General features: G+C 45.4%; 1 protein-coding gene across 2 annotated transcripts in view; it reads right to left on the bottom strand.

The window, feature by feature from the left end:
- The window catches only part of LOC129659633 (contactin-associated protein-like 2), a 648365-nt gene that overhangs the window by 41512 nt on the left and 579495 nt on the right, over positions 1 to 27358 (bottom strand). For both annotated transcript variants that reach the window (XM_055591213.1, XM_055591212.1), the window contains exon 9: positions 24408 to 24541. In XM_055591213.1, the coding sequence (XP_055447188.1) occupies positions 24408 to 24541 (134 nt within the window). The remainder of the gene's footprint in view (positions 1 to 24407; positions 24542 to 27358) is intronic.

Genomic DNA, 27358 nt, shown 5'->3' with positions numbered 1-27358 from the left:
TCTCCGTCCTGCTTTGTACCCAGAAGGAAGGGTGTGGGAGGAAAGGATGAGGTGACGTGACGGGACGGTGGGAAAGGGAACAGCAGCTCTGGGACCAGCGGATGCAACCAAATTAGGGATCCCGGACTCTGGGGCGATGAGCTGTGGGATGCAGGTGGCTCTAGAAGCTGGAAAAGGCAAGGAAAGGGATTCTCCTCTCCGAGCTTCGGGGCAACCAGCCCAGCCAGCAGCAGGCCATCCACTCAGTAACGCTAACTGGCCTCCAGAACCGTAAGGCAATCCTCAGGGTTACCCTAAATCCGCAGTAAATTGTTACAGCAGCAACAGAAAACCAATCCCCGGAATTAAAAGAGCTTGCGACATTAAAACCCGGCCCGAACAGCGCCCTCTCCTGGCTCGCTTCTCAGACAACCACGCTAGTCCTGTTCCTGTCTTCCTGCCTCCCAGACAGAGATTGTTAGTAAGACCGATTTCTGAGCTGCCCTGGCTTTTTGAGAGCATCCAGCCCTGCTTTCCGGAATCCTCCCCACATGAGCCCCGTTCCCAAAATAAGCTCTCCCTGCCTCTCTCCCAGTGACACCCCATGGAAGTCCCTGGGATGTGAGTCTCTTTGGGTCCGGTAATCAATTTGTTGCCTCCTTTCAGTATATGCTCTATGATTAACGTGAGTTCCTTTAATTTCCTTTAAAGTGAGCAAAATATTAAACTTTTCTGGTAGAGGGCCCTGGAAGAAAAGCTATGACCAACCTAGACAGCGTACTAAAAAGCAGAGATATTACTTTGCCGACAAAGGTCCCTTTAGTCAAAGCTATGGTTTTTCCAGTAGTCATGTATGGATGTGAGAGCTGGACCATAAAGAATGCTGAACGCTGAAGAATTGATGCTTTCTAACTGTGGTGCTGGAGAAGACTCTTGAGAGTCCCTTGGACAGCAAGATCAAACCAGTCCATCCTAAAGGAAATCAACCCTGAATATTCATTGGGAGGACTGATGCTAAAGTTTCAATACTTTGGCCACCTGATGTGAAGAGATGACTCATTGGGAAAGACCCTAATCCTGGGAAAGATTGGGGGCAGGAGGAGAAGGGGACAGAGGATGAGATGGTTGGATGGCATCACCGACTCAATGGACATGAGTTTGAGCAAGCTCAGGGAGGTAGTGAAGGACAGAGAAGCCTGGCAAGTCCATGGGGTCTCAAAGAGTCGGACACGACTGAGTGACAGAATAACAAAGGGGGCCCTGGAGGGAAGAAAGGGTTTCTGGAAATTTCCAGTGCTGGCTTGAGGGTGGGGAGGTCTGCCTAGGGCCTGAGGTCTGCCCGAGCCTCAGACCCAGAGTGTGATCCCCCTGTGACCCTATAGCCTGGTACCCATCTGTTTCCCCTGGAAACCAGAGCCCCTGTGAGCCCTGTGTGGGCTGCGTGCTCTGAGACCTCCTGCCTCCAATCTCACACATGCTCACACATGTGCACACTCCTCCAACTCCACAGAGTGGCCTTTCAGTAGCCCAGCAACCCCAGACCAGCTCCAGCCTTGCCAAGCCAGAGCTTCTCTGCTGTCTGGGGTGCAGGGGGAGACATGCACGCACGTGGTTTCTGTCTTCTGTTTGAACCCAGGCCCATGTACTGAGCCGCTACTCTGTGCAGGGCTTTGTGCTGGGCTTTTCATGTCCTTACGTCATCTAACAGACATGACAAAAAGCATCTCAACTCAGAAAAGGAGTTGGCTGGCCGGACTGATACGCTAACCCGGCCACACCTGGGTAACCACAAAGGCGACCTGTGAGTGACAGGCTCCTGAAACAGCCCCCGTGGCTCAACCGGGGAACAAAGAGCTCAGCTTCATTTTAAGTATTTACATTATAGGAGAGAATGTGTTAAATCAGATCAGGCAAGTACAGCTCAACCTGCAGAGCCTGAAAACACATCATATTAATACCGGTTCACTCATGTTACCAGGTGGCTGCCACTCTGCCAGGGAACCCTGGTGCACTTGTCATGGTCAAGTGCAATCAGTTCAAGGCAATTTCTTCGGGGTCCAAGCGAGCTATTTTGCTGTACATTTAGCTGATGGTCATCTCAACGGCAGTTAAGAGGCAATGAGAGCTTGTGCGATAGAGGCTCATCAAAGTTAAAGGCTGTGACACCATGTGCCCCAGGACACCCTTAAGGGGACTCCCATTTGCGTGACATTTACCATCACTGTGACTCGGGCTGGGGCTCCAGCCTCACACACTGAGTTCAGAGCTTTCGTGTCGTCCAGGTATGTTTTGTGATTTCAGTTCACTGCCATTTTAAGCCACAGTTTGTCTTGGCAGAGTGGGAGGGGATTTCCTCACCCCGTTTGTGATTTGGGGGTGAAATGGAGGAGGTGGGGAAGGAGGAGGGAAGAAAGGCTGAGCTACCGTATGGTCACCTCTAGCCATCCAAGGGCCCAGCTCCCTGTCTGGAGAGGAAGGGACCCGCAGCACCGCCCTGAGGACACGGAGAGTCGGTGACCTGCCCCAGGTCACAGACCGGAAGTGGCGAGGTCAGCCGTGAACCGATGTTAAACTCACAAGGAATGTTCTTTTCCAGAGACGGTTAAGGGTTGGGAAATAAAGTCTTTAAGAGACAGACCTTCCTTTCCTGTACATGTGCACAGGTTTCCTTTCAGAGTTATCAGGAGTTTTCATTTACAGCTTGATAAGCAATTTTAAAATGAGGAGCATTTACATACTTATTACTATTGCCATCATGCCTTCATTATTATGGAAATGTAGTCAGTACAATATATTTTGCCTCATAAGGTCTAGTGTGACTGAAATCCTGTGGTATTGATGCAATTAAAAGAATTAATGAGCCCATTAGGTGGCTTATTTTTATATAAAAAATTTCTCAAAACAGTAAAAAGAAGAAAAAAAAAAGCTTTCAAATGTTAATCTACTTTCCCTGGCCTAACACTCCACCTACTGGAAAAACAGTGAATACTATTTAAAGCACCAAGTATTTAAAAAAGAAAACTGACTTTGTATTAATAAATCTGTATAATATTTATAAATATCAAAGGATAAGAGGAGAAATTCTCATTTCACAATTGATATAGCATTTTCAAAACAGCTAATTTCTAGGACTTTTATAGCAGGAAGTTCCCAAATACTTTATAATTAAAAAAAAAAAACTCATCAGAGCATATTTAGGATTTTCAGGTTTGTCTTTTGACTTGTATATGAGAATTCAGAAGATAAAGATAAAGCATTAAAAATCAACATCTGAACCACTATCTAGTAATTACATTTCCGATTTCAGTCTCAGAGATCCAGTGTGAGAACAACTCATGGTTTTAATATGCTTTTACATTTAAAATCACTTTAATAGCCATCAAAATTAATGATTACACACAGCGAGTGGTTTAGCTAATAATTAACACAATTAGCATCCGTTGAATCATTTCAAAGACGTATTTTCCTGAAAAGCTCAAGGCAAAACACATTTTTGATAAACTGTAAAATGACTTTCTGGGAATAAAGAAGAACAAATCAGTGGGTGGAAAAAGTCAGGGGGAAGGCAAAGAAGAGTGAAAAATTAAAAGTTGGGGACGGTCAGTTCTGAAAATAGGGATTCCAAATACAAAGCTCCCCAAATCATATAACATGATGACTAAAATTTCTACTCATCAAACAAAAAAGAGTAAAGAAATACAAGTGAGAACAATTATAAGAAATAATGTCGACATGACGAATACAACCAGGGCATTTTCTATCTCAGTCTTTATTGGCTTCTGTCGTCTTGGTTTGACCAGCATGTGTTTTCAGGAGTCGGTTGTTTAAATTTAGATCCTGGCAAATCCCTGGGTGTGTTGTGTGGGGGAAGTTTTCACGAAGCCAGCAATAAACTCGATGTGTTAGGACCGTCTGTCTAGGGCACGTACGGACAGGGAAACCATTGTAGGCTGGTGTGTGTGATGGTATGGCTGTCCCGTTGTTTGTCTGCTGAGGCTGGGATGGGGGGTGGCTTCTCTGATGGTCAGGTTCTCGGGTGGGGGGCCCTGGCTGTGACTGATCCAGATACAGGGACTGTCTTTGAAGATGAGCTCCTCGTGGACGTTCACAGTCAGATCTTCAGAGTGAGCTTGAAGGCTGGCTTCAGTAGGCGTCTGCCAGCCTGCACTCCTGAGAAGGCTACACCTGTGCAGCCCTGGGCCACCTGGGTGGGCATGGATAACTGTCACAGGGTGACCTGACTGCTCTGGGGCTTCTGCATGGGAAGAGGCATGTGTGTCTCTGTTGGTCGCTCTTTGGAACTCCAAGGACTGTAGCCCACCAGGCTCCTCTGTCCGTGGAATTTTCCAGGCCAGAATATTGGAGTGGACAGCCATTCCCTTCTCCAGGGGATCTTCCCGACCCAGAGATCAAACCCTGGTCTCCTGCACTGCAGGCAGATTCTTTATCGTCTGAGCCACTGGGGAAGAGGCAAAACCTTTGGCATGACCTTCAAATTCCTCCCCTGATCATATCTCCTTCTAGGCACATCTTTAAGTAAATGACATGACTCCTCATACCTCTTAACACCACATAAGGGCTTTCGAGCGATTCTGCTGTCCAGCCACCCTGTGGAGTGAAGCTGAAGATGTGCCCAAGGAGGTGCTCGCAGCTGGGAAAACCTCTTGTTACGTTTCAGTGGGGGAGGGATAAATTAGGAGTCTGGGCTCAGCAGATACACAGAGCACTAGGAAGGCAGGAAGAGATGGGGATGACAGAGGACGAGAGGGTTGGATGGCATCACCGACTCGATGGACAGGAGTCTGAGCAAGTTCTGGGAGTTGGTGATGGACAGGGAGGCCTGGTGTGCTGCAGTCCATGAGGTCGCAAAGAGTCAGACATGAGTGAGTAACTGAACTGAACTGATGTGAAAAATAGATAATCAACAAGGTCCTACTGTATAGCCCAGGGAACTGTAGTCAGTATCTTGTAATAATCAAGGAAAAGAATCTGAGAAAGAATATGTATATATGTATAAATATCCTTGCAACTAACACAACACTGTAAATCAACTCTACTTCAGTTAAAGGCAAAAAGAGTATATTTCTCACAACTGGTGATGTCAGGAGGGACAGGGATGATTCTAAGTTGGGTCAGAGGTTAATTCAATGGCCCATGAAGACCATTCTGATTCTAAAACTATTCTAAGCAAATATTACTACTGAAGTTCGCAGTTTACATTACTGTTTATAAGGAAGAACTGGAAGCGGTTTGTGACAATCATCTTTGTTTCTCATATCCAGGGAAGGATGCAGAAAAGGATAGCATCCTAATCAGATCTCTGGTTCCCAGGCAGTGCTAGCGTTAAAGAACCCACCTGCCAATGCAGGAGATGTGAGAGACATGGGTTCGACCCCTGGGTCAGGAAGATCCCCTGGAGGAGGGCATGGCAGTCCACTCTAGTATTCTTGCCTGGAGAATCCCATGGATGAAGGAGACTGGAGGGTGGCATGTGACTGGAGCGACTTAGCGTGCGTGCTCAGATCTGGGGAAACTGAGGCACCAAGAGGTTTGTGTCTGACCCAAGTCCACGGATTCAGTGGCAGCTATTTGATTGAATACACATGACTGTGTGCAGGCCACCAGGATAAGGGTCATTAGAAAGAACATTTCCTGGCTCCAAGCAGGTCTAGGACTTTAGAGCATGATCCTGTGTTGGTTATTTTTAAAGAGATGAACCTGCAATTTTGATCACAGTCACTCCCCTAACCCTAAAAGCTAATGGCTTTCCTGAATAAATGGCATTCATTGATCAATGGTTCTTCTCTAGATGATGTTTAAAATACTGAGAAAATTTAAATGCTTCATGTCTAATCAGACTAAGGTTAAGGGCTTTGCAGTTCTAAACCTATTTAATGAAACGGCTTTTTCTTCCTTGTTGGCTGCCTTCTAGGTTTGCTCATGTGCTTGTGGAACGATCCTCATATGTGGGGCATTTAAGTTAAGCAACTCTGGGAGCCTTTACTTTATTGATCTTTCTAAGGCACTGGCTTCAGTATTTAAACGAGTTTGAGTTTGTTTCTTTAATGGTGTTTCAATAAAGCTTAGGTTGACCTGGCTCACTCTGCAATCACGACATGGTAATGGCAGAAAAAGACTAATAATAAACATGAACTCATTTTGTGTGGTTGAAAACATTTCTATTGATTTTTAACTGTAAAATAAAGTCCTGGATATTAAGAAAGCTCAGCAAACACATTCTTTTTCATACAGAGGCTCTGTCTATATTACTTTGCCAGTATTTTTCGGCTGCAATAACAACAGTCTAAAAATTGGCAGTTATCAGAGGACTGATAAACACATCCTTTAAATCCTGTCCCAGGTGACAGCGTATAAAGGTGTATCAAAGAGATCGTTAAACACAGAGTGACCTCAGAATGTGGGGTGAAAGCCACGGGTCTCATGGCTCGGTGTGATGGCCAGTTCTGCTGACTTTACAGAAAGCAGGAAAGCTCTCCTCCCTGGAAACACTCATCTTTTAAGGCTATGTTTGGAGCCTGTTGCAAGAAGTCGAGTGTGGGAAGGGGTGGAAGGATATAGCAGAGGTGGTGGCAGATGGAAAAGACTAGGAGAAATGAGGTTTAGAAATGTAAGGAGAGCTTTCACTTCTGCGAGCCAGCTGTGTGCGTGCATGTGTATGTATGTCAAAGTTATGACAAAATGGACCAAAACAGTCCTCCACCTGGGAGCCTGTTAGATTTAGCTTTGGACTTGGAGCCTGTTTTCAAATCTGCTCCAGAACAGGGCTGGGAGGATCTGTGGATCTTAAACCTCTTGGTAACCTCAGACCCACTCGGTACTCTGCCCAGTTCCAGCTCTTCATTAATATTTTAGAGAAGGTTTGGTCCTTGACATGTTGTACCTGGGCTCTGTTGACAATCTTGGGAAGAAACAATACGTGGCTGAGAGGACTTGGCAGAAGGAGGAAAAGTGCCAAGAATATCTCCCCAAGATTTGGTCCTCTACTTGCTCCTCTTCTCTATCATCAGTATCAGAAGTATAGCATCTAACATTTCTTGAAAGTCAACTCCAGGTCAGATCCCACCTTAGGTATGTTGCATATATTGTAGCTCAGTCGGCAAAGAATCTGCCTGCAGTGCAGGAGACCCGGGTTCCATCCCTGGCTTGGGAAGATACCCTGGAGAAGGAAATGGCAACCCACTCCAGTATCCTTGCCTGGAAAATCTCATAGACAGAGGAGCCTAGTGGGCTGCAGTTCATGGGGTCGCAAAGAGTTGGGCACGACTGAGCGACTTACACTTACCTATTACTTCACTGAATCTGCAGGCAAGCTAGTGGACACAGATTCTCATTTGCCCCATTTTACAGTTGCAGAAACCAAGGCCCTGGGAGATTAAGTGATGTTACCTATAAGGACACATAGCTCCTGAGAGGCATAACCCAGGGGTCTGGGGGCCTGCAGGGTCTGGGCTTCTCCACCGTGTCTGCTTGGACCCTGTGCAGCTGCAAAGCTGGGCTGGCAGGGTGCCCACAGCAGCTGCACAAAAACTCTCCTGGGAACGAGCAGAGGGCAGGGGCACCCCAGCCTCACCTCTACGCGGGGTCCTTCTCGGCCTCGTCTTGCTGCCTCTCCTTCTGTGGGTCTCCTGAGTTACACGACCCACCTCTGGCTGCAGGATGGGTTTTCAGAGACGATCTCAACATTGGAGGTCAGAGGCTGCAGCAATCTGTCCGCCCCTTCTCCGGTGGCACCGTGGCCCACTTGTGGTGTCAGGCTTTGAGGTGAAGCACACGGCATGGGTAGAGGCTACGAGGTCAGCTGTCTACACCCTGCCGTCATTCTCACTGGGGAGGTGTGGGCTCAGTTTTCTGTCTGTCCTCCAGGTTAACTTCTGCTGGCGGCCTGCCTGAGGATGCTGGGAGGGGTGGTCTTTTACGTCACTTCCTGTTTGTTGTTTTGCTTTTTTTTTGGGTCACGCTGTGCGGCATGAGGGATCTTGGTTCCCTGACCAGGGTTTGAACCCACGCCCCCCTGCATTGGGAGCACAGAATCTTAACCACTGGACCACCAGGGAAGTCCCCTCCGCTTCCTTTCTGATGCTCTTTCTCCATCTTCACTTTTGAACAACTGGCTCAGACCCTTGCATCCACCCGGGGAAGTTTTTTTTATTACCATTTCCTTTCCAGCATTCGGATCACATTTCCTCGTCTCAAAGCTGTTAGAGTGAGGCTAATTCTTTTAGGTCGCAGGCGATGTCAGGGAAGAATGCAAATCAAATGCACCTTAGGAAGCAGAAAGGACCTGTGTGCTCTCAAATGCAGCCTGTGGGCTCAGAATCCATTACTGATGACCGCGGTTTGTTCATTTATCCAGTCACTCAGCAAACCGTTCTTGAGGCTCCAGTGCCCAGGGCTCAGGAACAGAGCTGTGAGAAGAAGAGGTGGGAGCGAACCCCCTGGGCTGTACCTTTGAACTTGGAGTCAAGTTCTCATTTACATAAGCAACCCCAAGCCTCATGGCCATCCAAGTATCTCCCATTAGATGCAAATGACCCATGTTACAACTCCTGACTCTTGATGTTGTTCAGTCGCTCAGTCATGTCTGACTCTTGCGACCCCATGGACTGCAGCATGCCAGGCTTCCCTGTCCATCACCAACTCCCGGAGTTTACTCAAACTCACGTCCATTGAGTCGGTGATGCCATCTAACCATTTCATCCTCTGTCGTCCCCTTCTCCTCCCGCCTTCAATCTTTCCCAGCATCAGGGTCTTTTCCAATGCATCAGCTCTTCACATCAGGTGGCCAAAGTATTGCAGTTTCAGCTTCAGCATCAGTCCTTCCGATGTATATTCAGTGTTGATTTCCTTTAGGATTGACTGGTTTGATCTCCTTGCAGTCCAAGGGGCTCTGAAGAGTTGTTCAGCACCACAGTTTGAAAGCATCAGTTCTCTGGCGCTCAGCCTTCTTTCATTAGATGGGTGTTTTTAGAAACCTCACCTGAGCTAGTTTCACAAGAAAGTTTTCGCTTCCCCACGCTCAGCACTGGTTCTGGCTAATGACCACTAGAGGGCATTTCAGCATCAGCTCCGGACCCGCTCCCCGCCATCCATCTATCAAAATCCTCCTGCTCAGTGTCGGGGCTGACTTTTCCCTTTACTGAACAGAAGGGCAGCTTGCCATCCTTCAAACCTCAGACTGCGTGTGGAGACACACTTATTCTTCGGAGAGGAGACACATTCATGTGGGACAGGAACCTGCTTTCAGTTACTTGTGCTCGGGAAACACCTCTCTGCCCATCACGCTAAAAAATAGCTTCGAGAATTACCATCTCTAAGAGTGATTTTTGTGCACCGCAGGTGGATATGAGGATATAATGCCTTACAGATTGGGCTTCAGTTTTCATGCCCGACAAAATAGAAATCTGGGAACCTTATCTTCTTTCTTGAGAGATGATTTATGAACTTAATGTGCTTCGGGGGGGAAAAATGAACTCTCCAACCTTGGGCTTATAAGCTTTGGCTGCCTTCTGGAGGAGGAAAGCGAGAACTGACATCTCACACCCTAAACTGGATCCGAAATTGCATCGCAGCTGCTTTCCCAACTGAGCAGTGTGAGAAATGTAAAGCGAAGGAAACACATTTTTCTGCAGTGCAGAAATGGAGGTCCTGTCCGGCCCCAGAAAGCATTATTCATTTGCAGATGAAATTGCTTCAGAAAAGAAATGAAAAACTTGCAGGTGTTGACATATTCATTAGGAGTCTTTTTCTGTTTCAGATCAGATGAGTTTGATGGGTTGAACGTATATTTTTATTTGGTTCCTCTCTGTAAATTTTATGATTTGCAGAGGAGCAAATATTGGATCCCTGTGGTAAAAAATAAGTATGATAATGTGGTCCTCGGGCCCCTCATGGGAATGGTAAGGAGCAGTTTGAGAGTCTTCCTGTCTGCTCTGGTCTGTTCCTTCTGCCCCAGGATGATCAGTTTCCCCCTCTGCTACGCTTCTTCAGCACAAGTTCATACTTTTTCATTGATGTCCATGTGATGGCTGGTCTCCTCCATCAGACTATGGCTCCTGGAAGCTCCGGTCATATTACCTGCCAAGAACACACGGGGTGCTGGGGACTGGCTCCCCGGGTTGAACAGAAAATCGATGGAACCTTGGTCCTGAAGGCCCTGTTGATAACGACCTGACAGCTGCTCTCTTGCTTTTTTGCTTTTAAGAAAGAGAAGCGGCTGGGGAAGGAAGGGAAGTAGCATCTATTGGGCCATAGAATATGCTAGATATTTTCATTTAACAGACACACACAAGTCCCATTAAAATAGGCAGCCTTATTCCCACTCTACATATAAGTAAACAGAGAGTTAGGTAACTAGCCAGATAATACATTTGGGAAGAGGAGGAGTCTATCAATAAGGGCATTTCAGAATGTCTTAGTAATGACTTCTGAATTTAACAGTCCCAATCCGTGGGGGTCTCATTTTAGACCCAGAGCATCCTCAAAGAGAAATCTTGCTTCATGAACTAAGGTCTTATTACTAGCCCAGACTGCTGACCCTCTCTTTTTCTGGATTCCTTGTCTATGATTTACATGCTGACTGGGAGCCAACTTGTTAATAAGTCTCTTCCAGAGGAGAAATAGGTGAGATGAGCTTCTATCATCTGAACTAAAGGAAATCAGCCCTGAATATTCACTGGAAGGACTGAAGCTGAAGCTGAAGCTCCAATACTTTGGCCACCTGATGTGAAGAGCTGACTCATTGGAAAAGACCCTGATGCTGGGAAAGACTGAGGGCAGGAGAAGAAGGGGACAACAGAGGATGGGATGATTAGACTGCATCACCGACTCAATGGACATGAGTCTGAACAAACTCCAGGAGATAGTGAAGGACAGGGGAGCCTGGCATGCTGCAGTCCATAGGGTCCCAAACAGTTGGACACGACTTAGCGACTGAACAACAACAAATGCATTAATATATCAAGTGTGTATACACAGTTTTTTGTTTCTCTCAAAATATAAACTCCTTGAGGGTAAAAGATACATTTTGTCATTCTCCTCTGCTCCATCAACTCATCAAAATCTACCTGGATTTCTTGCATGTAAGAGGTTCATAGCATATATTTGTTCTTCTCAATGTATACTCAGTGAAGCTGATTCCATTTTAATTGCACTTCATAAGTAGCCTTATGGGATGGTATTGATGACCATCTGATCATCAATAACTGATAACTGATTTTACCCAAGTCAGGATTAATGGATGGTTGCTGTTTGGAGTTTCCCATCATGCCATGGGCTGAGTGATGGACAAGGGTGAGAGATAATGTCAAGCAGATATCATTGTGTTAAATTCTTAGTGATCCTCATATAGTTTTAATATAGGAAAATTGCACTGTTAACGGAACATGGACATGCCAGGACCATCTTGAGAATGTTTTATCTGAAGCCGGATCTTCACCACACATCTCAACTGCACATCTCGAAATTGTGCCCTTACATTGTGGGTGCCCAGACCACTAAGCATAGAGATGGTCTTGGTGTAAAGGCTGGTCTGAACGCATGGCAGGGGGCAGAATCCTTGGCATTGATGGTTGCTTATCTTGTTTCTCTTTTTTGGAGACACTTCATCAAATATCCTACTTTCTGTTCAGAATTAAACATAGAAAACATAGAAAACTAAAATACCCTTCAACAGGCCAAGTGCCCAGCCCGATCTAAAACCAAATGACACAAAATTAATGAGGTCATGAGGTTTTTGATGTGTGTCTTGCTTGTGAATAGGTTTATCTGGACACATGGAAGTATTACAAACAAAACAGAATAAACTCTGATACAGACCAAACTGATGGGCCAGTTTCCAACAGACATCCCTGTCTCTTCCCTTCCCAGGCATCTTCTATAGAATTAAACCAGTGTAATGATGTGAAAGAGCTCCCCTGGAGGCTCAGGGGTAAAGAATATGCCTGCCAAGCAGAAGATGTGGTGCCAAGCAGGAGATGTGGGTTTGATCCCATGGTTGGGAAAATGCCCTGAAGAAGAACTCCAGTGTTCTTGCCTGGGAAATCCCATGGACAGAGGAGCCTGGTGGGCTACAGTCCATGGGTAAAAGAGACAAACACAGCTCTGCAAGTAAAAAGCAACCGTGATATGAGAAATGAATAAAACATTGACCGATGTCCTCCACAGAATCAAACATCTGAGTCAGTCTTCCACGAAGGCAGAAAGTGAAGCAGGAATACACTTGCCAAGAACCCCAACAGAGAGCCCGTGTGTGGGTCAGCCAGAGCACCGGGAGGGAAGGACTGGAGACACCAAGGGGCTCATCACTATTCCTACGACCTCCTCCCTTCTGTCAAACCCACTTTGAGTGCACAACCTAGGCAGTGAGCTCATCGTCCAAGTAGAGAAGCACTAAATTAGCCAAAGGAAGACGTTACAGACAGTGTGATTTCAGAGCAGGGCCTTAGACTAGTGAGGTCAACTTTCTTTATTTGTTCTGACATCCCTGAAAAGATTTAATGCATCCCAACAGCGTTGTTTTCTTTCATAAAGACTTGAACAACTTCTGATATTAAAATTTTTCAGGTGTGTTTACAGCAATACACTTTTTTAATATTGTTCTTTATTGGCAGAAAGTTTGAGGGTAATAAAGACACACGTTTTTAAATAATTCATCTGAGTTTTGGCATCTAATTTCAGGCCAGGCTCCACAGTAGCACAGGAAAGAAGGATGCTCAAACGAAAGTACCGGAGGTCATGTCCACGCTTCCTGAAGAACCGATTGGGAACTTTCCAGGTGGCACACACACAGGCCTGAGAGTAGGGCCACTTACTTCTTTTTCACTTAGAAAAGTGATTCTAAGTGATTTTGACATCCAGCAAATCTCAATAGGCTTTTCTTTTAAAAAATATGTTTTTCCCCTAGTACATTATCTTTTTCTAAGAAGACTCTCATATAATTTGGTATTTCAAAAAATGACTAAACCGTTTCATCAATTGCAGCAGGCTCCATATTTTGTATCTTGTTTAGCACACACACTACTGATGCTTTGTTTTAAAGGTTCCATGTCATTAGCTTTCTTTAAACACTGAGGTCAGGTTGTATGTACTTGTCTACACCTTCCATTTGTCCCCTAGCAACACTTTGTAGAAACTGTGCTGAGTCAGTTTTCCAAAGTAGGTGGATATATTTGAGGAAGGGTCCTCTATTGTCTGTGACCAGGCCACCTAATCCACAGTCAGTTTAATCACTAGTTAAATTAGAGTGTTTAGGGTCTGGGCGTGGGAATCAGGCAGATCTAGGTTTGGACCTCAACTCGACCCCTTGCTGACCTTTCTACGTCTCTGTTTCATCGTCTGTAAAATGGGAATAATGGTACTTATCTCACAGGAACATGATTTACATCAAGTGCAGCCTGTAAAGCATGAAGACAGACTGGTACACTCGAGAAATGGTAATTGTCTTCACAACTATGACTAACACTATCAGTGTTATTATTATTGCCCTAATAAGCTTTTCCTGTGGCGGGTTGAGGAGGAATTCCTGGCATCTGTATTAATATTCATGAGAAAAGCTACTTGTACCAAATCATCTTTATAAGCAGATCCAGCAATTTCTTAAAGATTTTTTTTTTAAATATGGACCTTTTTTATTAAGTCCTTACTGAATTTGTTACAACATTACCTCTGTTTTATGTTTTGGCTTTTTTGGCTGCGAGGCATGTGGGGTCTTAGTGCCCCAACCAGGGATTGAACCTGAGCTCCCTGCATTAGAAGATGAAGTCTTAACCACTGGACCACCACGGAAGTCCCCCAGCAGTTTCTAAAGAGCTTGCTCTATCAGCCTCTCTTCCTGGAGCTCCCACATGCATGTTTCATCTCCCAGCTGCAGGTGGCGCCCTCTGAGCCACGTGGGAGGCTGTCTTATCACCTCCTGGGTTGTTCTCTGCACCTTCCCGTCTTTAAACACAACACTGGTCCAAAGAGTTTATCAGACGAATGTGCTACTCCCCATCTCCCACCACGACCCTAATTGACTTCAAACACTAACTCCCCCCAATGATTTACTTTTATTTAAAACTCTTAAAAATTTTCAAAAGTTTATAAGGCAAGCTGAGAGGGGTGAGCTTGGGACTCTTGATGGCTCTCAAAAGCAACAAAGAGGCAATGGGGTGAGTGGTGACCAGCCCCTGTGGCAGGGAGGGGTGGGGGGTCTGGTTATATGGGTTCTAGATAGGAGTTTGTCTGTTGCGAGCACTGGGATTTAACTGGTCACCTGGATGTCCTCTATCTCAGTCTTCCCATCCTTCTAGTGGGCTAATAGTACCAGAGGCTCCCAACTCATAAGGCTGAGCATCCCAAACAAAGATACATATGAATATATTGAACATGGCATAACATGATGACTCAGGCCCTTCTAGTACAGACAGAATTTCTCCTGGCTTCAGGAAGTTACTTGAAACAGCTTACAACTGAACAGTTCTCCACATCCCAAAAGTGGTGCCCTCATCAATGTTTCATGTTACCTAACATATATGGCTCCCCTATAAGTCCATAATTGACTTACTTCTCATTTTTCTGCCATTAAAATTTCTCCAACAATTTTCATGGAAATCTATTTTATATCATTTTGACCCACAAAAAGCCAAACCTAGTTAGTATATACCACTTGATGAGTCTGGAGTTAAGTATATGCCCATGAACCCATCACCACAATCTATGAATTTCTTTTGTTACAGTAGCTAATAGAACCCCAACAAATACACAAATGAGCACTTTGAAGCAGAGTACTGACATAACAGAAACCTAAAATTTGTAGCATATCCTGGGGTATGGATATTAGGGGCTAGAAAGATGGACAATAAAGATATGCAATAAAATGCTTTATAAAGCTGTCATCTCACGGAACCTGGAAGACAGACTTAGCCTGTGCCCTGTGGATTTCGGGAAAGTGCTTGGAAAGAGCCAGAATGGTCACAGTAATGGGTTGCTTCTTGCTGCCCATGTCAAGAAAGAGATGAGTTCAGAAAAAACTGACCAGTGTCCAAACATCAATGCGAGGGATAGAGAAAAGTTCAAAACTTTACAGCCTCACGCCAGAGAATAAGGAATAAAACTGCAAAAAGCTTTGACTAATGAAGGCACAGTTAGATTTTCCAGCTCAGCAAACTAATTCAGCCCCACGGGCGAAGTTAAAATTAAAAGTCTTTGTCCCCCACATAAGCCTTTTGTTTCAGATGGCCATGGCCTTCAGAGAGAGGCACGGTTCTGGGGAAGTGAGTAATTATGTTGGTCCAAGAACCATGCCTAGGAAAGAATGTAGGGTTATCTACTGGTATGAGAAACTGACCAGAAGTGGATAGGTCAGAAGCCAACTCAGGCTTTGAAGGAATTATATAGGCAAAAGAAACCACTGGTCTGGTCTGCAGAGGCTTGTGAGTATAAAACAACCCTCCGAGCAACTAACGTCTGCAGGAAATGGTCCCTGGAAGCCCTAGGAATGATTATCATTGTGTTCATTGCCAAGGGCAGCCACAGGGGGTTCTCAGAGTGTCTGTGTGCATGCCAAGTCCCTTCAGTCGTGTCTGACTCTTTGCGACCCTATGGACTGTAGCCCACCAGGCTCCTCTGTCCATGGGATTCTCCAGGCAAGAATACTGGAGTGGGTCGCCACGCCTTCTCCAGGGGTTCTTACTGACCCAGGGATTGAACCCGTGTCTCACATTTCCTGCACTGGCAGGTGGGCTCTTTACCACTAGCGCCACCTGGGAAGCCCTGTACCTGTGTTTAGTCGCTCAGTCGTGTCCGACTCTGCGACCCCATGGACTGTACCCCGCCCTGCTCCTCTGTCCATGGAGATTCTCCAGGCAAGGATAGTGGAGAGGGTTGCCATTTCCTTCTCCAGGGGATCTTCTCAACCCAGGGATCGAACCTGGGTCTCCTGCACTGTGGGTGGATTCTTTACCATGTGAGCTACCAGGGAAGCCCTAGTAAACCCTATCTAGCATGGTTACAGACCACAGGACTTTCCTTTTTAAAAAATATATCTGACATAAGGTAGACTTTCATTGGGTTAAGCCACTGACATTTTCGGTTGTTACAGCAACTGGTGTTATCCTGGTGTCTGTGTCTTTTTCTTGATCCCTGGAGTTTAGAAAGCACTGTGTGCGGCTATTGTTGGTTAATTCTGACCATTTTTTAGGATTCATATTCAATATACAACTCAATTAGCAATCAACGCAACAGTTTTTATACAATTTTGTTGAAGTTATGATTAATAGCGGGTAAGAAATTGATCATACTGAAGAGATGAAATTCAGTGACTTGGAGGAATATTTGTTTTGAAGACCCAGAGACATTACTTTGCCAACAAAGGTTCATCTAGTCAAGGCTATGGTTTTTCCTGTGGTCATGTATGGATGTGAGAGTTGGCCTGTGAAGAAGGCTGAGCGCCGAAGAATTGATGCTTTTGAACTGTGGTGTTAGAGAAGACTCTTGAGAGTCCCTTGGACTGCAAGGAGATCCAACCAGACCATTCTGAAGATCAGCCCTGGGATTTCTTTGGAAGGAATGATGCTAAAGCTGAAACTCCAGTACTTTGGCCACCTCATGCGAAGAGTTGACTCATTGGAAAAGACTCTGATGCTGGGAGGGATTGGGGGCAGGAGGAGAAGGGGACGACAGAGGATGAGATGGCTGGATGGCATCACTGACTTGATGGACGTGAGTCTGAGTGAACTCGGGGGTTGGTGATGGACAGGGAGGCCTGGCATGCTGCGATTCATGGGGTCACAAAGTCGGACACGACTGAGCAACTGATCTGATCTGATCTGAAAGAAAACAACTGAAGTCATATTGTTCATGGTATAACAGTCTGGAGGCCTGGTCATCATTTGTTTCTGAGGATTTAGAGTTTCTTTTTTTTTTTTTTTTTTAAAGAAAGTCATTTTACTTGTAGCAAATCTGTTAGCTTCTTCAGGAGGGTCCTCCAGTTAGATGGAAGCCAAAATGATACATCTTACCATCTGTTCATTTGATTTTTAGAGAAAATGGACTCAGAGACCACAGCCCTGAACCCTCCATTGTATAACCTCTAGAAACCCTCACATATGTGAGGTTAATTCAAAGATGTGGTTAATTCATTTTTCTTTTGAGCTAATTTTACCCTTGGATTAGGCCAGGATATCAGAAAATCGTCTCATCTGGGCCCTTGTCCTCTTCATTTCTCATCTACCTTACTGACTGCAGACTTGTTTGGGCTGAAATCCATTTTTAAATGATGCTTGGCTTTCCCAAGGAAATGCTACATCAAGCAGGTTTGTGAAAAATACATTTGTTGCAGAAACCCTGCTGAAGGGCCCTGGGCACCACGTCTCTAGGGACCCATTATATAACAGAGGGGACGAAGGGCCTTCAGCTATCAGTGTTTTGTTAAAAATCTGAAGAAATGTAGCAAAATGCCAACATTTTTAATGTCTGGATGGTGGGTCTGTAGGTGTATGTTTTATTATTCTCTGTGCTTTTGTGTATTTTTGAAGTATTTAGTAATGAGAACAACATCACGCAGTTTCTAACTGGCCAGAGATATCCGCTTCCAAAATGTTACGGCCACCCTCCTAGACATTTCTCTAGTAAGTGATTCGGGTAAGAGCACATGGAAGCCATAAGGTGTGATAGACTTAGGTTCATCTAGGCTTTTGCCACTCACTGCTTCCTGACCTTGGGTGATCTACAGCACAGTCGGAGCGGCAGTTTCCCCATCTGTAAAATGGGTACATTCCTCATAAGCCTCTTGTGAAGACTCGGTGAGCGAATGTGTGCCAAGTGCTAGCACAATGCCTGGGCCACTGTCACCAGTAAACACGAGCTACCATCATGCACGTGATGTTGCCAAGTGAACCGTGCTATGGGCAGCTTGCTATGCCAGTAAATACAATCCATGGTAGACAAGAAAAGAAAAGGATGATAGAGTAAGAAAAATTTCAATTCTCTACAAGAACTGGTACATTTTGCTCTTATGGGCTGTGGACTTCTGGCCACCAGAAGTCCAAACTTATACACATGGATAAGACCTGACCTGGGTGACTATATTCTGCTCCTTCCTTGTCTTGGGGCCCTACTTTTTGTGACTTGCTTTAATCCTCAGTTTCATTTAGTTCTTGTTGTGCTTAGTGGCTCAGTCATGTCTGACTCTTTTGGACCCTTGGGCCGTAGCCCACCAGGCTTCTCTGTTTAGGTGTCATTTTCTCCTCCCTGGGGAATCTCCCCGACCTAGTAATCGAACCTACATCTCCTGCGTCTCCTGCATTGCAGGCAGATTCTTTACCTGTAGGTACTCCCTATAAGAGTGCTGCACTCAATATGCCAGCAAATTTGGAAAACTCCGCAGTGGTCACAGGACTGGAAAGGTCAGTTTTCATTCCAACCTCAAAGAAAGGCAATGCCAAAGAATGCTCAAACTACCACACAATTGTACTCATCTCACACGTTAGTAACGTGATGCTCAAAATTCTCCAAACTTCAACAGTATGTGAACCAAGAACTTCCAGATGTTCAAGCTGGATTTAGAAAAGGCAGAGGAATCAGAGATCAAATCGCCAACATCCCTGGATCACAGAAAAAGCAATAGAGTTCCAGAAAAACATCTACTACTTTATTGACTATGCCAAAGCCTTCGACTGTGTGGAGCACAACAAACTATGGAAAATTCTGAAAGAGATGGGAAAACCAGACCGCCTGATCTGCCTTTTGAGAAATCAGTATACAGGTCAAGAAGCAACGGTTAGAACTGGACATGGAACAACAGACTGGTTCCAAATTGGGAAAGCAGTATGTCAAAGCCATATATTGTCACCCTGCTTATTTAACTTATATGCAGAGTACATCATGAGAAATGCCATGCTGGATGAAGCACAAGCTGGAATCAAGATTGCCGGGAGAAATATCAATACTTTCAGGTATGCAGATAACATCACCCTTATGGCAGAAAGTGAAGAGGAACTGAAGAGCCTCCTGATGAAAGTGAAAAAGCTGGCTTGAATCTGAACATTAAAAAAACTAAGATCATGGCATCTGGTCCCATCACTTCATGGCAAATAGATGGGGAAACAATGGAAACAGTGGGAGACTTTGTTTTCTTGGGCTCCAAAATCACTGCAGATGGTGACTGCAGCCATGAAATAAAAGACGCTTGCTCCTTAGAAGAAAAGCTATGACAGACTGAGACAGCATCTTAGAAAGCAGAGACATTACTTTGCCAACAAAGGTCCATCTAGTCAAAGAATATGGTTTTTCCAGTAGTCATGTATGGATGTGAGAGTTGGACCATAAAGAAGGCTGAGCACTAAAGAATTGATGCTTTTGAACTGTGGTGTTAGAGAAGACTCTTGAGAGTCCCTTGGACTGCAAGAAGATCAAACCAGTCAGTCCTAAAGGAAATCAGTCCTAAATATTCATTGGAAGGATTGATGCTGAAGCTGAAACTCCAATACTTTGGCCACCTTATGCGAAGAACTGACTCATTGGAAAAGACCCTGATGCTGGGAAATATTGAGGGCAGGAGGAGAAGGGGACGACAGAGGATGAGATGGTTGGATGGCATCACCGACTTGATGGACATGAGTTTGAACAAGGTCTGGAGTTGGTGATGGACAGGGAAGCCTGGCATGCTGCAGTCCATGGGGTCGTAAAGAGTTGGACACAACTGAATGACTGAACTGAACTCCTTATAAATCACCTTAGATACCCTGTGCAATGTGGTTGGGATGAAAGGAAGGAATGAAGAAGGAAGGGAGAAGCCAAAGATGTCAGGCAGGAAGGAAAGTAAGAAGAAAGGATTTGCAGCACAAGACTTTGAAGTCATTCCTTGTAATGTTCAGTTCTTAGATGCGTGTTAACTGGCACGTATTTTCATCAGATACAACGCTTTGTTCAGATGCTCTCTGCCTGCTCAGGGTTTGTTTTACATCTGACTGGCATTAAGCCTTTAGCTATTATCACGGGTGCGACTGTGAGTTTTTGTAAACGATGCCACTTGAGGGTTGTCATGGGCTCTGGTTCACGTTGCTGTCTGATAACTCCGAGAGTCAGTTCTTCATTATCTATGTGGAGATTGGGCACTTTGTTTTTGGCAGCAAATGTTTCATCCAAGGTCAATTTCCCTCAAGTGCTCAGCACCATTTCAGACAGTGTGTGCTCAGGGAATGCAAATTAATTTAATGTTAGCTTTAGCCAAACCCAGCTAGGAAAGCCAACCTGCTTTTAAAAACACTAAAAACGTTGATAAACATCATCTAAATTATATGATGTTTGTATATGTAGAAACATATAAAATTTCACCTTAATTCCAAAGGCATCATTCCACAGCGTTTTAAATTCATCTTAGGCTTATTTTTGTTCTTTGATTGGAAGTACATCTTAATTCAAAATTATTTACATATATTTGTCATTATATTTTATTATAACTGGGGGTTATCAGAATAGGTGGCGGATACATGTGTGTTTTTTTAAAGTCACTCAGTCATGTCTGACTCTTTGCGAGCCCATGGACTATACAGTCTATGGAATTCTCCAGGCCACAATACTGGAATGGGTAGCCTTTCCCTTCTCCAGGGATCTTCCCAACCCAGAAATTGAACCCAGGTTTCCCGCATTGCAGGCAGATTCTTTAACAGCTGAGCCACCAGGGAAGCCCAAGAGTCCTGGAGTGGGCAGCCTGTCCCTTCTCCAGGGATCTTCCCAACCCAGGGACCAAACCAGATATGTGTTTTACATTTTTGTTCAATTATAAAAATGCAACACACATTTGTAATAAGAAATGAGGAAATATAGAAAACTCTAGAGGAAATGAAACCATTTATCATCCTTTACACAGAAATAATCACGATTAACATTATATTGTTCTCCATGCATTCTTGAGGTTGTAGGAGTTCTCAAGATGGATTTGTAGATTGTTCCCAGGAAAAAAAAAATTGGAGTGGTTTTTTTTGGGTTCTAAAGGTACACCTGGAGTTATGTCCACACTCAACAGGCTCCCTTGCCTGAAAGAAAGCAGGCTGTGGACCCAGGGAGCCCATCAGATCCGCTGGTCTGAAAGGAGGTGCCGTGTGCTTTCTTCCTCCACTGCGTCTACCTCTGGTTTCCATCCGGGCTGGAAAGACCAGAGCCCTCCAGACCATGAAGTCTGTCCAGGCTGGATTCAAGTGGGTGATGCCATCTGGCTTTCTAAACACGTCCAGAAATCTCAGGGCGATTGCACTCCATTGTGTGACAGAATTGGGGCGGCAGGGCTTTCCAACACCCTGGGCACAATTTCTATGGCTGAATTTGCTCCATGTCTTTTTTCTTTTTTTTTTTTAAATTTTATTTTATTTTTAAACCTCAAACACTGTATTAGTTTTACCAAATATCAAAACGAATCCGCCACAGGTATACATGTGCTCCCCATCTTTTCTTTTTTAAAAAAAGATTTTTTTTTTTTTTTTGGGCTGTGCTGGATCTTCATTGCTGTGTGGGCTTTTCCTCTAGGTGTCATGACCAAGGGCTCCTCTCTAGTTGCAGTGAGCGGGCTTCCCGTTGCAGTGACTTCTCTTGCTGCAGATCACCGGCTCCATGGTGCGTGCGCTTCTGTAGCTGCGGCTCCCCGGCTCTAGAGCACAAGCAAAATAGTTGTGGCTCACGGGCTTAGTTGCTTCGAGGCACGTGGGATCTTCCTGGATCAGGGGTTGAACCTGTGTCTCCTGCATTGGCAGGCGGATTCTTTACCACTGAGCCACCAGGGAAGCCCTGTTCCATGTCTTTTAGAATGCTTCCTGCTCCTGTCTTCTTTACTACAAAGCGTTACACGGCCAGTGTTTTTCATCCTCATCCACGTCTTCCTTTTCCTGGAGCTCTAGTCCTGTTCCTTGGAGGACTCTCCGCCAAATTCCCCACTCTGATCATGAGGTCTGATTGTGGGCCATCAGTCACTGTGCCCCGCTCCCCACGATAGGGTGAGTGTGGGACCCCAGCCCGGCCAACCAGAGACTTCCCCTGGGTTTTAAAATGAGAACTGAGGCACTAGGACCTTCCTTCTGACAGCAAAACTGGGAAGACATGGGCCCAGGACTTCAGTGTCTGGGTCCATGACGTCTGGAAGATGGAGCATGCTGTGAGAAGAGTTAATCCAGTTGTCAGAGGGAGGTGGGCAAGCAGAGATGATGTAGGGAGAGAGAGAGACATGAGAGCGGAGAGGTGCTCACTGCAGGCCTAGTCTTTGTTTGAATCCTCCAGGTCTTCTGGATTCTGTTTCAAAGTTGTGATTTTTCTCTTCTTTCCTGTCTTTTTATAACCTACCCTAGGAATTTCCTCTACAAATGAATTCTGAGTTGGTTATCTATCATTTGCAACCAGAAGAACCCAGAGCAATAGAAGCAGACCCCACCTCCCCCGGCCCTCTTCGGTGCCCTGGACTCTGCGGGCCTCTGGCTACTGCATTGTCTGGACTTCTTGGCCTCTCCCTGCCTCAAAAGCCCCAAGTCCTTAAAATAGTCCATCCTTCTCCCCTTCTTCAGGGCAATCTCTGATTCACTGCAGCAGATAGCAGCTCTGATTTAGCTGATATCTGTTCTTCAAGAGTTTCTGGTTGGTTCCAAAGATTTCCCAGTTGGTGGAACTTGCCAGAAGGGAGGCCTTCTTGACCTACTTTGCTTCAGACTCTCATCTGGGGAATTGTACCCAGAAATGGAATTATTTAGCTTATCACCTGGACTCTCCTCTCCCACTCACTCCACCTTCATCTTTGCTGAAGTTCCTCAGCCCACAGGGCTCAGCCCCAACACACGAGGCATTTTCTTGCAAAATTCCACAGGGGAATCAGCTGTCTTCCATGACACTGTCCTTCAAGCTGACTGCTGAGCTTTTTTAACTTTTAATATTATTTTGCAGTGGCGAAATGGCAAGAGAATCACTTTCTTTGAGAGGGGTGACAGATGGCATAGTTTAAAATAAGTGAATGAGTCTAATCAAAATCCAGTGAACACAATGTTGGTAGAATGGTATAAAACCATTCGTATCCCATAATGGTATAAACCATACTAAACCTGAACTTGCTGTCTCTTCTGAATCAGACTTGAGTTTGTGGTGAAGGATGGGGGCGGTTTACTCTGTAAGTAATCTGTAGCACCTCTCGTGTGCCAAGCACTGTGCTGGGCTTAGCGACTGTCCGTCACTATGAGAGAACCTTATTTACACTCCATCTGATTGACTGCACAGTAAGCTGCTTCTGCACATTGTCATTTTCCTAGGAAAGGTCTCACCTGAAAACGCTCTCTAGCATTTCCTGCTAAAGGCCAAGTGTAAACTCCATATCGAGTTATGAATTTGACATCCACCAGGGCTCAAAAAGAGATGGGGCCTGTGCTGATTCTTTGCAACCTGAACTTCCCACGGCAATGAGCTGAATCCGAATGAGGTTGGAGAGGCTGCTGAGCCCCTGCCAAAAGGCACTCCGCTCGGCTGACAAAACAGCATCCCCCTGCCGTTCTTTTTCCTGACAGGTATCTATTTTGAACTCCTTCTAGAGAACGCAGTGACAGTTCCAGCCTTGATCTTTGGCTCAGTTCCCGGGGAGACCTCATGTCATGTTTGATTCATGGTGTCTCCCAGGCTGGCTTCTTCATTGTAAAAATCAGTGGTGGTGGTGGGGGGAGGGGAGGGACACTCAATGAACCTGAAATAAAATTTGAGTGTCATAATAAAACTATCCCTTTGTGTACAAAAAGCCCACAACCAGAGTCTGAGATGCCGGGAAAGGTATGTGTACAGAAGATGTTTAAGGCAAAGCATCTATAGAAGGAAAAAAAACAGTTATTCACACTGCACTAGAGTCGTGAAGGAAGTAGGTCAGATAAACCAAAATTACCTTTGCTGGGAAACGTGATAAGCCTCAGACATCTGAGACCATGAAGGGTAAAGATGCTGCAATGGATAAAAGCAGAAGGCTGATAGATGTGCAGGTCTATACACAGGAAAAGCTATGAAGAATATATGGAGCAAACATTTATTCTACCTTCTCCCAAGAAATCTCTTCTCCATCAACACCATCATTGTCTTTCCTGTACCAACTGCATGTCTTTCTACGTCACTGGTTAGCAATTTGTAGAAGAATGTATCAGAAGCATCTCTACCACCTGCCCCAACCACCCAAAACCAAACCAAAACCAAAACAAAACAAAACCCAACAACAGCCAAGTATGACAGAGGGAGGAGGCAATGGCAACACACTCTGGCATTCTTGCTTGGAGGATCCCATCGACAGAGGAGCCTGGCGGGCTGCCATCCTTGGGGTCGCAAAGAGCTGGACATGACTGAGCGACGGAGCATCACTCAAGTGTGACAGCAGGCAGAGACCGCAACACAGTATCACAGATGACAGATGAGTAACACGTGCGTACCTTGAGAGTGATGGTCCTCTCATGACGGGTGATGTTAACGCTGTGGGGCTGGCCATTGGCCATGCTCCGGTGGTCCACGTCAATGTTATAGGGCTCCCGGGTGCCACCCAGGTTGTACCGGATCTGGAGGCTTCCTGCATAGAGAAAAGGAAAGAGACTCAGTCATTTCTCTGCTCTGGATTTCATATTAATGTCACGCCCCCAGCCCTGGGGTCTTGTTTCCATTAAACGCGGCTTCGATGTCCATCAACACAATTGCTGTTCTGCATTCTGAGCCACTAGCTCAGAGGTGCACTAATCCATAAAGGTTCACAGCACCAGGCTCACGCATGTTGACAGTCTACCAATTATGGGCCATCCGTGACCATCATCTCCAAGTTAATGCAGCAAACGGTATAAATGATCCAAGTGTGGATTGTGTCTGGGAAGGCAGGATGAGAACAAATACACAATACAGGACTGTGGAGACAGGCCCCATAGAACACTCTGTAAAATAAAATATAAACGCAGGATGCCAGGGTGGTCTCATGCCATCAGCAAAGTGTGACATTCGCCATATAAAAGAATCATGAGCACAGAGTATTAAAAATAAACATAATTTACAAAAGATAAATACACGGCACTTTGGGTGGCTTCACTGAGACCAAGGAAACAGAGCAGAGGATTTTATTCTAGGTTAGAAACCTCATCAATCCAAACGCAAATCAATAAAAAGATGGGTCCTCACTGCCTCTCAGCCGTCGTGCACTTTGCCTCAACAAATTATTCTTTTTATCCTCTTTCTTGCTTCCCCCTGATGGTAAGCAATATTCAGAAAGACTAATCTAATATTCTAGGTCCTGCTTTTAATTAATCTGTACAGCAAATGTAGCTTTTATTTCTTATTTATGATTATTTAAAGGCATCAACTTTTTATCTCATTTTTCCACTCAAATTGGAATCTTTGTGCTAATAGCTTTTGACATCTCAGAGCTTAAAAATGGAGCCAGTTATTTAGCAAGAGTGTGGCTAACTGTAAATCACTTCAGAGATTCTTCCTTGCCTCTTTCATTTTCCTTCCAGAGGAACAAAACTGATATTCTGATTTTAAGTTGTGAAACAGCACAGGGTAATTAAAACTTAGGAAGTTAACAGAAAAAATAAAAAAGAAAGTCACTGGGAATACCACCATCCAGAGATAACTACTCTGAATATTTGGCCAGATCTCCTTTCAGGTAATTCTCACACCCTTATATGGGTGTGAAAGTGAAAATTGAAAGTGAAGTCACTCAGTTGTGTCTGACTCTTTGCAACCCCATGGACTGTAGCCTGGCAAGAATACTGGAGTGGGTTGCCATTTCCTTCTCCAGGGGATCTTCCCGACCCAAGGATTGAACCCAGGTCTCCCGCATTGTAGGCAGACGCTTTACCATCTAAGCCACCAGGAAAGCCCCTTGTATGGATGTGCTGCTGCTAAGTCACTTCAGTCGTATCCAACTCTGTGCGACCCCATAGACGGCAGCCCACCAGGCTCCCCGTCCCTGGGATTCTCCAGGCAAGAACACTGGAGTGGGTTGCCATTTCCTTCTCCAATGCATGAAAGTGAAAAGTGAAAGTGAAGTCGCTCAGTCGTGTCTGACTCTAGCGACCCCATGGACTGCAGCCTACCAGGCTCCTCCGTCCATGGGATTTTCCAGGCAAGAGTACTGGAGTGGGTTGCCATTGCCTTCTCCTGCATTGTAAACCAATGCAATTGATTCTGAGCACTGCCGTTCCTCAGCCTTACACGTGTTCTTTAAAATATGGAACTATGTCCCTGAAATTCAAAGAAACATCCATCAGACCAATCATGAATTACTTGTGTTTCCTATTTTTTTGCTCTCTGAACAAATCTGAACAAGCCTTCACTATTTCTGAGTTCTCTCTTAACACCTGACCCTAGATTGCTTTATAGCATTTCAACCAAGTACTGCAGACTTCTGTTTCCTAAAAGCATCTGAGTTCACCCACTCTGCCCCATCTCCACAGCCGCAGGGCTCCCACTGGCACCTAGAGCGCCTGGTGTGGCTCCCTTGGGAGCCCGTCCCTCCACACAGAGCGCCCGCCCTGGCCCCGGGCCTCTGTGCCGGCCGCTCCCATCAGTGACCTGACGGCCATCACCTGGACTGCACCTGCATTCGCGTCTGCTTGGATCACGTGACCCACAGCAGTCTCTCCTTCAAATGTGGCCACTCTTCAGCCCACTTCACTCTCAGGCGAGTCCCCTCTTTCTCTGCTCTCTTACTACTCATACATTAATGGAGATGTCTCACTGGAACCTCAGATACATACGAGAAACCAAACTCTTGAACTTCCTCTCCTAAAACTAACTCAACCCATTTCCCACATTTCAGTTAATGGACACTTTATCCTTCCTGCTATTTCCGCCTAAAAACCCTGACTCACCTCTTGCTCCTGTGTTACACGTATGATCTGTCAGCAAAGCTCCTTGGTTCTGTCTTCAAAACATGCCCTGAATCTTACCTTTTTCATCACCTCAGTTTCTATCCCTGGACCAAGCCACCCTTGTCTTTTGCCTGGATTACTGTACGAGCCTTCATACTAATGAACCTGCTTGCCTCTGCCCTTCCACCACGTCTCCCCAGCCCAGTTTAGTCTCCTAGTCTCCATCCCTAGTCTCTGCACACGGAAGGCAGAGCTGTCCTCTGCTCAGGAACCTTCCTTGGCTTCCTATCCCATAAAGAAGACTGAGCGCAAAAGAATTGATACTTTCCAATTTTGGTGCTGGAGAAGACTCTGGACAGTCCCTTGGACTGCAAGGAGATCAAACCAGTCAATCCTAAAGGAAATCAACCCTGAATATACATTGGCAGGACTGATGCTGAAGCTGAAGCTCCAATACTTTGGTCACCTGATGAAAAGAGCCTACACATTGGAAAAGACCCTAAAGCTGGAAAGATTGAAGGCAGGAG

Source organism: Bubalus kerabau, chromosome 8 (assembly GCF_029407905.1).
Source record: "Bubalus kerabau isolate K-KA32 ecotype Philippines breed swamp buffalo chromosome 8, PCC_UOA_SB_1v2, whole genome shotgun sequence".
Lineage (NCBI taxonomy): Eukaryota > Metazoa > Chordata > Mammalia > Artiodactyla > Bovidae > Bubalus > Bubalus kerabau.
Note: the sequence above shows the minus strand (reverse complement) of the source record. Positions and strands in the feature narration are given on the sequence as shown.